The sequence below is a fragment of the Caretta caretta genome, chromosome 3 (assembly GCF_965140235.1).
Source record: "Caretta caretta isolate rCarCar2 chromosome 3, rCarCar1.hap1, whole genome shotgun sequence".
NCBI classification, from domain to species: domain Eukaryota; kingdom Metazoa; phylum Chordata; order Testudines; family Cheloniidae; genus Caretta; species Caretta caretta.
Genome location: NC_134208.1, coordinates 101,475,368 through 101,489,574, shown reverse-complemented (window position 1 = coordinate 101,489,574; position 14,207 = coordinate 101,475,368). Strand labels below are relative to the sequence as shown.

The 14,207-nt window shown below is 41.2% G+C and overlaps 1 protein-coding gene across 4 annotated transcripts in view; it reads right to left on the bottom strand.

Moving 5' to 3' along the window:
• ENPP1 (ectonucleotide pyrophosphatase/phosphodiesterase 1) overlaps positions 1–14,207 on the bottom strand; it is a 73,258-nt gene that overhangs the window by 41,442 nt on the left and 17,609 nt on the right. For 3 of the 4 annotated variants that reach the window (XR_007355813.2, XM_048844529.2, XM_048844530.2), the window contains exons 2-5: positions 4,449–4,521; positions 3,118–3,234; positions 2,185–2,310; positions 1,703–1,763 (exon numbers count right to left, since the gene is read on the bottom strand). Coding sequence is in view for 3 of the 4 variants with exons in the window: in XM_048844529.2 (XP_048700486.2) it covers positions 1,703–1,763; positions 2,185–2,310; positions 3,118–3,234; positions 4,449–4,521 (377 nt within the window). In the remaining variant the exon portion in view is untranslated. The remainder of the gene's footprint in view (positions 1–1,702; positions 1,764–2,184; positions 2,311–3,117; positions 3,235–4,448; positions 4,522–14,207) is intronic. The other variant, XM_048844531.2, reaches the window with a different exon arrangement.

Genomic DNA, 14,207 nt, shown 5'->3' with positions numbered 1-14,207 from the left:
TGGATCATCAGAACCCACCCAATAAAACCCAAAACAAAAAATTAAGAGTGATTTAAAAGCACAATATATGCAAGTATGACAAGGAAACACCAATTGTTGTTTCTTAAGTAAGGCTACATTAGGAAACACTTTGACATACACTCAAAATACAAAAAAGTCCAGTTGTTGTAGAGACCCGAGAGCAATTCTATTAGCTCATTTAAGTATTTCATATGTAATAACCCAACTGATCCACATAATGGAAACAAATTAGGAAGAGATGGGCAAAAAATATTTTTAAAATTATTTCATTTGGAGTTAAGTAGGGACTGTGAAGACATCTGCACAGTGGTCCCAAACACCCATGCATGTGGCATATCCATAGTAAATATAACACAGCGATTTTGGTTTCAGAAGCCAGTGCTCACAGCCCAGACTGAATCCCAAACAAGACTTGAATGGCAAAATTCCCCAAACCTCAAGTAAATAATATGCTGTTGGCTAGTGTAACTATCCTTATGTTTCAAAGCCAATTTTACTAAATTGCTAGATGAGGCTTGGTCCTCCAAGGTAAAAACCAAACCAAAAAAAAACAAACAAACAAAAATTCTGAGAGCTGGAACTGATTTAATCTACAAAGTAGAATAACTATAGGAGCTACACAAATCTTGGCAGTTCCATAGGTGACATTTTATACACATTTTTAAGGAACTAATTTGCATACTGTAGATAATTTGCATATGATCACAAAATTCCGTGTATGGTCAATACACCTTCCACCTAGCAGTGGTGGTATGTAGGCCATGGAGCTGCCCAAAACCTAATGCTTATCAGGACGTCATCTGGGGTTGCTGGATTAGGTGGGTGGATTCTAGGGTGCTGGAGTTGGTGGGTAGTGGAGCATGTATAGGGTAGTTGGGAAGTTGCCTGAGTACTGCTCAGGGGGCACTGGGGTAGGTGTGTAGTAGGAGTTGAATGTTGTGCTGACTGGGAGGGCAGCTGTGTCTGGCTGGGGTCAGTACTGAGCCCCCTTACCTTCTGGCCCTGCCAGTGGGATACTAGCTGCTGCTGCAACCCCTTAATTTCCTCTCATTGCTGCTGGACTCTTCCATGCTCAACTCCCACTGGGGAAGCAGCCACAGGAGAGTCCTATGGGTCACGTGGCTTCCTGTCCCCATGCTTCACAGTGGCCTCTAGCAACCAAAAGGGCCCACTGCTGCTCCAGTTTACAGGTCAGCTAGAGGTAAGATTTGGGCTGAGCTGCAGGTAGGGATGACAAGGCATGCAAGAGGCATGACACTTCATAGCCCTGAATAATACTTCAATTGACTTCCACGCCTCTCTAGCTGGTTGCACAGAGCACATTTATTTTTAGTTCATAAGTCTGGAATATCTACCATTTATACCACAGCAAAAATTTGTTACCTTAAAAGACCCAATGCTGCATGATTCTGAGATGGAAGAAGTGAGCACCCAGCACTTTGCAGGATTGGACATTTATGTGAGATTGTTGTAAAATGGTGCTTGTATATCGAACCTTTTACCAGGATAAGAACACCTATATTTGTAATATTACTGATACACTATAAAGGATAATGGAATATAATTACTATTCAGAGACTGCTGAGGTGAGGAGTGGTTTATTTGATTGTAAACAGAGAACATTACCCTTAAAAATATTGTTCTAAATGCAAACTTCCAAATAAAGAGAGACTATCCTTACCCTGCTGGGCACTGGGGTTCATTTATGTCCTCACATTTTTCTTCAACCCAACTTTTCGCTCCTAAAATAGGTATAGTCACATTAAGAAATATTGTACAGTTCTCATATTAAATTAAATAAAACTGATCTGCTAAATGTCCATCACAATTTCTCAAAACAAAAAACAAAACAAAAACAAAACAAAAAAGGGCATAAAACTTTTCTTTCAGTTTTCACACTGTTAGGAAGCAAGGCCAGGAGTTCTCAGGTAGCATCATTACTTGTAGTAATCTTCGTAGTGAGAACTTGGCAGCCATTAGCAAAAAGTTGGCCAGAAATCAAGCAACAATGGTAACAAGATCTAAAGATTTGAAAAAGTGAGAAAACTAGAGCATGCTCTAGACACAAGTTTTGTACTGTTATCATTATTCCTGCTTCGTAACTTTTCTATTGTTCCTTTCAAACAAGCAGGGTGAGGTTGGAAAGGTAAAATGGGAATTTACCTTGGCAAACTATATAATAATTGACACAACAATCTTTGTTTTCCACACAATCGTCTGAACAGGAGCAACGATTCTCTGGCCGCCTCTTCTCTCCGCACCGGAACTTATTGCAGGTCCATATATGAGCTACAATCAAAAATCAAATGCAAAAAGTACAATTTTTAGTTCTTGTCTACATGCAGATTTATATGAGTAGTTTCTGTAGCTAGAAATTTTTTTTTTTTTTATGTTGACAGGAAGCCGCCCCATCGACCAACCCTCCTCCTTTTTGATCCGGGCTTGGGACCGGAACCATCCAACATGAACAATCTGGATTTAGACAAGGGAGATTGTGCACAGATGCTAATTTCACCCTGAGACGGATTATTGAGAACACAATTGAATTCCCAAGGCAGTCTTGCCATCAATTTTTTGGACTCTCAAAAGGCATTTGATAGTGTAAACAGAAACTGTGGAAACTGTAGAACAATGTGGAATTCCAAAAAAATTAATTAACATTATGAAGGCATTCTATGCCAACTCAAAATGCTGCATTAAAATGGATTGAGTAAGCCATTCAGGATCAAGACAGGTGTAAGGCAGGGGTGCATCCTGTCTCCCTTTTTGTTTATGCTAAGTCATCGACTATGGATTAAAACAATGCAACAGTGACACATATTGCCTAAAATGGAACAAATCAAGACTATTTGATCTAGACTTAATAATAGTAACCACTGTAGCTTCATCAATGAAAGCAATAATGGAATCACTAGCATAGACAGATCAATGGCATTTTAACCACAATGTTCTTAAAGCAGGTCTAAGCAACACGGTGTTTAAACCGGCAGTAGCTGCTGATGACCTGTCTTCACTAGCACTCCCGCCGGTGGCGCTAACTTATAAGGTAGAGGATGTAACTGTTTCCCTTTGTCTCCCCAATGTTTTCACCCTTACCTGGCTGTACACATGCTTCCTGGAAATCTAAGCAGCAATTTCCAAGTTTGACGCAATCTCTATCACAACGGCAGTTTCCAAATGTCCTTTCAAAGCAACGGCCTTTGCAAGTTTTGACTGAAATATTGGACAGTGTCATTACTTTCAGTAATCTCAGTATTAGGAATTTAGCAGTTGTTAGCAAAAAGTAGGGCAGAACTCAAACAACAATGGTAATAAGATCTAAATATCTGCAAAGGACAGAAAACTAGCACCCGCTCTAGACACAGACTTTGTATCATTATAATTATTCCAGCTAGAGGTATGATTAAAGACTAAAAGTATTATGATTAACATTCCTTCATGTCTTTTCCATTGTTTCTTTCAAACGAGCAGTGTGTAGCTATTAGGATGCTGTTGGGGAATACGAGGTGGGAATTTAGAGGTCAATGGCTAAACATTGATACTGAATTGGTCAATATGCCTAGAACAACAATAAGATCATTGTAGGGAATGATACAGCTATATTGTACCACTGTTTAGACAGATGTGTTTATTCTAGTTTTCTAATATTCTGTGGTTGCCTAAAGTTAGATATCATGGTGACTGGCATATTAAATATATATTAGGCAGCTGGTTTATTTCCTGATAAATAAAATCACATGTACTAGCCCCCATCTACAAGGTCTGACGTAAGTATTTCACAGTTACTAAAAGAGAAAAACAAATAGAGGATGGAAGTCAACTACTGAATCAAGAGTCCACCTCATCTCCTGCTGCTGATCAGTTCATCGGTCACGAAAAAATCCTGGTTCTCTCTGCAAAGCCTGAGTAAAATGGTAGAATACCAAATGGATTCCAGTGGGGATTTAACAGTAATTGGAGTATCAGGGTAAATACCATCACGGGATTATTGGCTGAGCTTGAAAAGGCCTTACACTCAACTCAACAGCATTTCTGTGTTGTGAGTCTGGTCAGAATCTGTCACAATCCACTCCTGCTTGGATTTCTTTGATGGAGGATTTACTCATTTCACTAGTCAAATTGTTTCCTCATTTGTTCCAGTTCCTAGAATACAACCTCCCAGTCTCCTGTCTGGGCAAACCTTATAATGGTGCGGGGCGGGAGAGGGAGGGAGAAGAGAGAGAGAGAGAAGAGGCGGAAGACACCAATGAATTAGAAGAGTTCCCACAGGCAAGTCCTTGGATGAATGTGCTGGCAATTGAAACTACTTCAGGTAAAGCACACAACTGTCTTTCCCTGCAACATAAGGATGATACTCTGATAACTTCATGATCAATTTTAAAAAGGAATTGCTCAGACTATTTATATTGGAGAATTGCGTTAATTACCATCTCTTGAACAGCTAGGCTTCAGTCCAAATATACATCCTAGGATTATGGTTAGCACACAGGCAGACAGTACCTGTAATATGGGAAAGAAAATAAAAACTGAGTTAAATGTCACTGTAGGATCATTTTGAAACCCCTCTTTTAGGTAATGAAAATCTAGTTATCCAGTCTATATGAAGCCATGCAAGCTTGCAGCAGAAGCTGATAAATTTACAGATTAGGAGACCAATCCCATAGCCAATCACACAAGTAGTCTTTACTTGTGCAAGTAATCCTGTTGATTTCAATGAGACCATTCACATAAATCAAGATTGTAGGACTGGGCCTTTACTTCTTTCACATTCCTTACAAAAATATTAGCACCAGATACTGTCCTATGTCAATTGCTTACAACGCTTTTCCTTCCCCAAAATGAAAGTTGATTTTCAATGCTTCTGTGACTGGTGCCTAGAACAGCCCACACTGAGAATGCCACGCTCAGGGCAGACTGCAAGAAATAGGGCAGAAACACACCAAAAACTGGTGATTTATTCTATAATTAGATTCACCAAGCCAGTAACAAAAGAGGTTCTGTAGAACCACACACCAGTAAAAAGTGGCCGCCAGTACCAGCCCGTACAGCTGACTTTAAAGCACTGCTGCAGCAGCACTGCGACCTCGCTGCCCCTTTCACACACACACCCCGGGCCACTGCCCCAGGGCCAGCGATTTAAAAGGGCCTGGAGCTGCAGCATCGGCGGGAGCCCTGAGCCCTTTAAATTGCCGCTGGAGCCCCGGGCGGCATGAGCCAGGCAGCACGGATGGGCTGGCTGGGGCAGGCTGACCCCCTACCCTACCCCTTCCACCTGAGGCCCCCCCTGTTCTGGTGGGGCCAGAGCTGGCCCCCGTACCGGTAAGAGTTCAATTTTTCTTTCACCCCTGTTGTCAGCCAATCCTTAGTAACTAACTGAAGATGTATTAATAAAAGAAAAAAGTTACTGAATGGTTAAAGAATCATATACGTTACAAGAGATTGCTAAATCCTCAGATCAGAATTGTAGCATTGATGGTGAATATTCTGGTTTGCACAACAGTCTCTCTGGAATCATTTCAACAGGTCAGAATCCAAAGGCAGCTTATATGTAGAGTCTGTTAGAGTCATTCCATGGATTTTGCAGGGTATTCGAAGTAACTTCTTGGCAAATCTTAGTCCCACATCTTAAGCTTTACCTCTTTAAAGATCAGCATACTAGAGATGCAGAATCAGGCCAGAGGTTTCTCTTTTGTAGCTGAAACAGGCGGTCAAGTGTTTTGAGCACAGCATGTGACCACAGCTCCTTTTTTGTCAGCACACACTGACCCATCCTTTGAAGTTAACATTCCAGTTCCTATGCATACACAGGTAATCTAGTTACACTGATTTATGGATGGGAACTGCCTGCCATTCATTATAACAGGGATAGATAAGCTGAAGACACTATAGGTAATATTATGAGTTTCCTGCAGTGCCTCACATCTTTGATCTTCAGATTAACTGGACACAGTCACATGCATAAAATAAAGGCAATTAAGATAGGAAAGGGATTTAGAAGAAATTAAATTAGCTTGTCGATGCTAAAAGGAAGTAGGTAACCTCAGAAAAATACACTTAGTATCTACTCTGATTCTTATCCATACAAGTAAACAAGTTAGAGCAGGGGTCACAACCTTTGCCACCCAGCCACTCAGGGTAAAGCCACTGGTGGGCCGGGCCAGTTTATCTGGAGCCTCTGCAGGCATGGAGCCCTGCAGCTCCCACTGGCCATGGTTCACTTTTCCCGGCCAACGGGAGCTGTGGGAAGCAGTGGCTAGCATGTCCCTCATCCCGCACCGCTTTGAGGTGGCAAGAGCAGGTGGAAAACAGAAGGGGAAAAAAAGTTTTAGGAAACAAAGTTTCAGATTTCAGGTAAATATTTCCTGGAAAGACTAGCCTTTATCTACTTGATGAAACTTTGCTCTGGGGGAGGGGAGGAGTCGTCAAGGAAACAAGTTGCAGAATTAGTCCTTTGACTGTAATGTTATGAATTAATTATGTATTATGCTGTGGTGAAAATATTTTCAATACTTTACGAGCTCATGGCTCAGTTAACTATGAGCTCTTTAAAGAAAAAAGATATTTATAGTTAGCTACAGATATTCGAGTTCACAAAACAGGTAACAGACAGTATGAAGGCAACCCCTTGAATTTGTAGCATAAGAACGGCCATACTGTGTCAGACCAAAGGTCCATCTAGCCCAGTATCCTGTCTTCCAACAGTGGTCAATGCCGGGTGCTTCAGAGGGAATGAACAGAACAAGTAATCAAGTGGTCCATCCTGTTGCTCATTCCCAGCTTCTGGTAAACAGACGCAAGGGACACCATTGCTGCCCGTCCTGGCTAATAGTCATTGATGGACCTATCCTTCATGAACTTATCTAGTTCTTTTTTGAACCCTGTTATAGTCTGCACCTTCACAACATCCTCTGACAAAGTTCCACAGGCTGACTGTGCATTTTGTGAAGAAATACTTCCTTTTGTTTGTTTTAAACATGCTACCTATTAATTTCAGTTGGTGATCCTTAGTGTTTGTGTTCTAGTAAATAACACTTCTTTATTTTCTCCACAGCAGTCATGATTTTATAGACCTCTATCATATCCCCCCTTACTCGTCTCTTTTCCAAGCTAAAAAGTCCCAATCTTATTAATCTCTCCTCATATAGAAGCTGTACCATACCCCTAATCATTTTTGTTGCCATTTTCTGTACCTTTTCCAATTCCAATATATCTTTTTTGAGATGGGGCGACGAGATCTGCATGCACTATTCAAGATGTGGGTGTACCATGGATTTAAATAGAGGCAATATGATATTTTCTGTCTTATCATTCCCTTTCCTAATGATTCCCAACATTCTGTTAACTTTTTTGACTGCCACTGCACAGTGAGTAGATGTTTTAAGAGAACTATCCACAATGACTCCAAGATCTCTTTCTTGAGTGGTAACAGCTAATTTAGACCCCATCATTTTATATGTATAGTTGGGATTGTGTTTTCCAATGTGCATTACTTTGCATTTAGCAGCCCTGAATTTCATCTGCCATTTTGTTGCCCAGTCCCCCAGTTTTTTGATATGTCTTTGTAGCTCTTCACAGTCTGCTTTGGACTTAACTATCTTAAGTAGTTTTGTATCATCTGCAAATTTTGCCACCTCACTGTTTATCCCTTTTTCCAAATCATTTATGGATATATTGAACAGTACTGGTCCCAGTATAGACCCTTGGGGGGACACCCTATTTACCTCTCTCCATTCTGAAAACTGATCATATATTCCTACCCTTTGTTTCCTATCTTTTAACGAGTTACTGATCCATGAGAGGACTTTCCCTTTTATCTCCTGACAGCTTACTTTGCTTAAAGAGCCTTTAGTGAGGGACCTTGCAAAGGATTTCTGAAAATCTAAGTACACTATATCCACTGGATCCCCTTGGCCCACATACTTGTTGACCCCCCTCAAAGAATTCTAAGTTAATGGGGAGGCATGATTTCCCTTTTACAAAAATTCAGAGATCACTCTGGATTTATGATCTCCAATCTATTAAGAAACATTAAAAAAGAATATGTGGATGTGGTACAGTACACGTCAGAATTACACAGCCCCTGACTAACGACACTTAACAGACAATAACAGTTCATATTCAATTAAAAGAAACATTTAGAAACAATCCATTTAACTGTGGCATCAAAGCCATACCACAAAACAAATGTAAATGCAGTACCACCAGCTCTAAAGTGGTAATATTACAATGCGTAAAAAAACAACCTGAAGATGTTTAGATAAAACCTGGATGAGACATAAATACCACAACACCATCCATAAATCATTGGTGTTATTTTGGCAGCTAACCACCCCATCTTGTACCTCCAAATAATAGGACTATAACTCATCTTAACAAGCAGTACCCACAATATGATCCTGGTCACCAGAGTAAATGAATCCTTCACTGTGGTCAGGAAGTCTGGTTTGAGCATTGGCCTGCTAAACCCAGGGTTGTAAGTTCAATCCTTGAGGGGGTCATTTAGGGATCTGGGGCAAAAATTGGGGATTCGCCCTGCTTTGAGCAGCGGGTTGGACTAGATGACCTCCTGAGGTCCCTTCCAACCCTGATATTCTATATACAAAAGGTCAGACTAGATGATTTAATGGTTCAAATAGTAATGTTACTGTTGAGTTGCACTGATTCATGTTCTGGGGTCCTCATGAATGCCAGCTTCACAGCACCACAAACCACATACAAATTACAAAAATAGTCTTCTGTTTAAGACAAGCCAGAAACTCACAGTAAATACACAGCATGGAAAAAAAAACTTGGGACAGATCCTCAGCTGGTGAACTATGCTGATTTATACTAACTGAGGATCTGCATACTTGCATTCACCCATTATCTTGGATATTCATTTACTGGGCTTTTTTTAATTAGTCTCATTATCTTTTTAAGTTACACCATTATAAAAAAAGCACTTTTTCATTCCTGCGATGTTGTATAGCAATCGTTTCTATTGCAGAATCTGAAGGCTATCGTATTTTATTTCTGTAGCTTAAAAGTAAGGTTTGTTGAAGAGGGATGGATGTCTCAGTAGCTTGGTAAAGGGACATTTCACCCACAAACTGCCAACCAACTCCAACACAGCAAAAGAAAATTGTTACCGCCTAACATTTAGTAATTTATGTGGATCTGAATTAAGGGTCTGATCCAGCACCTACTGAAGTCAACAGGTGCCTTTCCTTTCAGTGGGGTTTGGATCAGGCCCTCATTTCCACAACATTTACAATTGCTACTCAGTATACTACTTATGGCCAAGTTTTAGTCCCCACTGCATGGCCTAAGGAAAAGGTTTCATAACACCCACAAAACTGCCATCATTAGGGCAATCTCAGCAGAGAGGCCAAGGACCCGATAGGCAAGGCCCCTGAACAGCCATCTTATTCATCAAGGTGCTGCCTCCAGACAAGAGTTGAGGCTCACTGCCAGGACACTATGGCTCCCTGTGCCTGGTCTCTGGATAAACAGCGTATAGAAGTTGTCAAATTAGCACCTTTCATGAGAAGTAAACATGCCAAAAATATAAAGAAAATGTAAAAAAAAAAAAAAAAAGGCTGGGGGTGCTTGGTTGTTGGGGAGAAGCATCATATGAATCTAGTCCAAAAGCAGAAGGTAAATAAAGTTAAAAAAAAATCAGAGCTTGGCATCAGTAGAAGTGCCCCTTGACCTTGTCATGTCCTGTAATTTCCAGATATAATTTAGCTGAAATGCCAGAGAGAGTTGCTATGATAAACAGTATCTGAGAAAGTTTTCAAAACAAAACGACAGAAAAATATGCTGTTTTTCTTAAAAAGACATTTGTGTGTGTTTATTTTGGAACAAAACAAGACAATATTTCCTCTAAGGATGAATCTCTGTCATCTCACTGCTTCCTCTATGTGGGAGGACACAGGAAAAGCCTGAGCCTATAAACATGATGGGTGTTGTCAACAGATGATTGGAGAGATGCAAAAGCTGTAATCCAGAAGACATTTGGAAAGATCCTTATTTTGAGTTTGACTGATGGCATAGTGACACCACGGTTAGGCAGCAGGTTTGCATAGGTCACTCACTAAGGACCTGATCCTGTGGAATTGAAGTCAATGGGCGTTTCACCATTGACTCCAAAGAAGTAGGAGCAGAGACTAAGATAGGGATAATGTAAATATTGCAGCTATGACACCCTGGAATTCCAAGGAGCTAAGCCATACTGAACCAGAGAACCACTATCATGGGCTAAGCTGTGGGTGCTCATGCCTAATGATGAAAGCCAGAGTCAGGAACCAGGAGTCAGAGCTGAGGGTCAGAGCCAAAGTCAGGAAACAAGCAGGGCTAGAGTGGACTGGGGCAGGGCAGGAGTATGGCTAGGAACAAGGCAGGCACAGAGGTGATTGCAGCTACAGGCATAAATGTTGAGCAGCCACCAGCCTGGGCTGCTGGGCTTAAGAGCAGACCTGGTGATGCCTCTCAGGGAGTCTGGTTGATCAGGATGTTTGGCTGTAGATCAGCTAGCTGGTCTCAGGTTCAGCTGCAAGTCTCAATTCCAGACAGTGTCCTACTGGGTGATTTACAGAGAAGTTTCTCACCACTGCTTGCCCCCTGCCATGCTTCCTTTGCTTCCCTGTTCATTCAGAATCTCACTCTCTTGCCCTGTCCTAGCGCTACCCCTCCATCCTTCCTCCTCTCTCTCCACTTTTCTTGTCTACCCCTTCTTTTGCACTGACAGCTCTCTAGTATTCCCCATTCTGATTTCAATCCCAAGAAATCTGATAAAATCATAGTTAATTAGAATCATTTTGAAATAAATGTCTCCTTCCCTCCCCTTCCAATTCCCCACTCTCCCTCTATTGTCCTTCCTTACTTCCTGTACCTAACATGCACCTAGTGGTCCTTCTCTCACTCTCTACCCTAGTCTTTCCTCTTTCACAGTGTTTTTGTCCCCAGCAAAACTCAACCTCTCCCCAGTTCAACCCCAAGCCTTCTTAAATAAATTTTGGAAAAAATGCCTACCAAGACACCTGCGTAGTTAACAAAGCCCTAAAGCCTCGTGGTTTTATTTATTTAATCCTGGTTTTCCATGGTTTACTGTCTCCAGATGTCATGCCATCTCTATGTATGGGCTAGTCCTGAGGGTCTCACTCTTTCTCCTATGCCAGCTCTACACCACCTAGAGAATTCCCCAACACCTGTGAAATCTTGAGAAAGGAAGGTCTACTAGTAGCACAATCAGGCGGAACTTAATATTGTAAGATCTTTGGGGGAACGTAGCATGTCTTGTTTGTCAGACAAATGTAAATACAAACATAGCACAAGAGAAATCGTGAAGAAGAAACAAATAAGAATAAGAAATAAGTCATGTCAAAGAGGAAAACCTGTTCTGCAACCTGCCATAGAAGAGAGGTAGTCTTTAATGATCATGTTACCCGTTTAACACAGAAGCTGGGGAGTTACCTGTTTAACACAGAGCAAAGTCGGTCTGTCTTCCATTCAATCTCTTTTTGGAAGTTACGGTGATGTATGGCTCAATAGTTTTATATCGCAAACAGGAAGATACTTGATAGTTCTGTATTCTCCTTTGGCAACATCTGTATCATACCAATCAAATTTCTTGAACTGAAGTTAAGTGAAAAGGCACATGGCCACAGAGATGTGTAGGGAGGGGCAGTCCCATATTGTGTCAGAGCTGGGTAGTTCACTGAACACCCAGTCTTTAGATAAACTGTGGATTGGAACCCCAAAGTGGGTCATGACCCCGTTTGAATGGGGTTGCCAGGGCTGTTAAACTTGCTGGGGCCCAGGGCTGAAGCCAAAGCCCAAGCCCCACCACCCAGGGCTGAAGCCCTCAAGCTTCAGCGCTTCCCAAGGCGCAGGGGAGGAGGGGCTCAGGCTTTGGTCCCCTTTCCTGGGGTCTTGTAATAATTTCTGTTGTCAGAAGGGGGTCGCGGTACAATGAAGTTTGAGAAACCCTGGATTAATGTATCAAACAGATGTAAATGTAATATTTTATACTTATTTCAGGTTTCTAAGTATTTTTCTTATGCATCTTCAGACATATTCCCTGACTTCACACTCTTGGCCCATATTAAATGTCTACTTGTAATCTCTTATCTCGGGAACGGAGAGAGTGTGAGGTTGGAGGTCAAGTGTTAAAGTCAACACATTGATTCTGTCTGACCACAAGACAGCGCTTGCAAATCTGAGGTGTGGGAGCTGCACATCTGGCGATCTTAGTTACCCTAAAGCAATGCATTTGAGGTATCTGGATTATCCTTACAGCTATATGCAAAAATATCAGGCGCAAGCTGAAGTTTGCATGTCTGCAACCTCCTTTGAACTGAAAAGGGAGGGTTATTTTTAACAGATGTACATAGTTGTTAGTTCTGCTTCAAAAAGAAACATGGAGAAGGACTATTTGTGGCATCTAAACTAAACACTCCCCAAACTATTATTAGCATCTGTCACGGTTCCTTCCCCACTCTGAACTCTAGCGTACAGATGTGGGGACCTGCATGAAAACCTCCTAAGCTTACTTTTACCAGCTTAGGTTAAAACTTCCCCAAGGTACAAACTATTTTACCCTTTGCCCTTGGCCACCACCAAACGTTTATCTGGGTTTATTGGGAAAACGTTGTTTGGAAACATCTTTCCCCCCAAAATCCTCCCAACCCTTGCACCCCACTTCCTGGGGAAGGTTTGGTAAAAATCCTCACCAATTTGCATAGGTGGTGACCACAGACCCAAACCCTTGGATCTTAGAACAATGAAAAAAGCATTCAGTTCTTGAAAAGAAACATTTTAATAGAAGAAATAGTAAAAAGAATCACCTCTGTAAAATCAGGATGGTAAATACCTTACAGGGTAATTAGATTCAAAACATAGAGAATCCCTCTAGGCAAAACCTTAAGTTACAAAAAGACACACAGACAGGAATATTCATTCTATTCAGCGCAACTTAATTTCTCAGCCATTTAAAGAAATCATAATCTAACGCATCTCTAGCTAGATTACTTACTAAGTTCTAAGACTCCATTCCTGTTCTGTCCCCAGCAAAAGCATCACACAGACAGACCCTTTGTTTTTTTCCTCCCCCCAGCTTTTGAAAGTATCTTGTCTCCTCATTGGTCATTTTGGTCAGGTGCCAGCAAGGTTATCCTAGCTTCTTAACCCTTTACAAGTGAGAGGATTTTTCCTCTGGCCAGGAGGGATTTTAAAGGGGTTTATCCTTTCCTTATATTTATGACAGCATCTAAACTGAACATTCCAAGACTATTATTGCACACTATTTCCACCAAAGATTATTCAAGGGGAAAGAACCCTTAAAAGTAGCTGAAGTCATTGTCAGCCATTATGAACAGCCTTTAGGGAGTTTACCAAGGAGTGATAACTTTTCATATGATAGTTTTCAGAGTAACAGCTGTGTTAGTCTGTATTCACAAAAAGAAAAGGAGGACTTGTGGCACCTTAGAGACTAACCAATTTATTTGAGCATAAGCTTTCGTGAGCTACAGTTCACTGCATCGGATGCATACTGTGGAAAATTTCGTGAGCTGTAGCTGGAGCACAAGTCCTCCTTTTCTTTTTTCATATGATGGGGCATTTCTTTACATTTACCTGTGGGAGACACTGACATACAAAGCTTTCTAAATACTTAAACACAAATACATCACAGACTGCTTTGGCAGCCAGAGAGATGACAAACTGATTTCAGCAGAAAAAGAAACAAAAAAGGTAAAATGAAGGATTAAATACTTAGGATTTAAAATGTTTGCCACATAGATCATAATATCCTGCAGTACCATTACAGCTGCTGGGTTTTTTTCCCATTCACTTCTTGCCAATATAAAATATAGACTGTTAGCAAATGGAGAGGAAATTCAGAAAAGTAAAGGATTTACTTCCTGTCTAATTTTTAAAAGGAAAGGAAGCAAATGGTGCTGGTGTTTAATCATGAGGGAAGTTCTGTTGAAACGTCAACGAAAACAGAGCTGAAAAGTGATCTTTGTGTGTTAGAAAAGGTCAATAGACCTTTTCAAAGACTATTCTTAATCCCAGCAGGGCTGCCAACTTTCTAACCACACAAAACCGAGCACCCTAACCGTGCCCCTTTCTCCAAGGCCCTGCCCTGCTCCTTCCCCCTGGCTCTGCCCCCAACTTACTCCATTCCCCCTCCCTCAGTGGCTCGC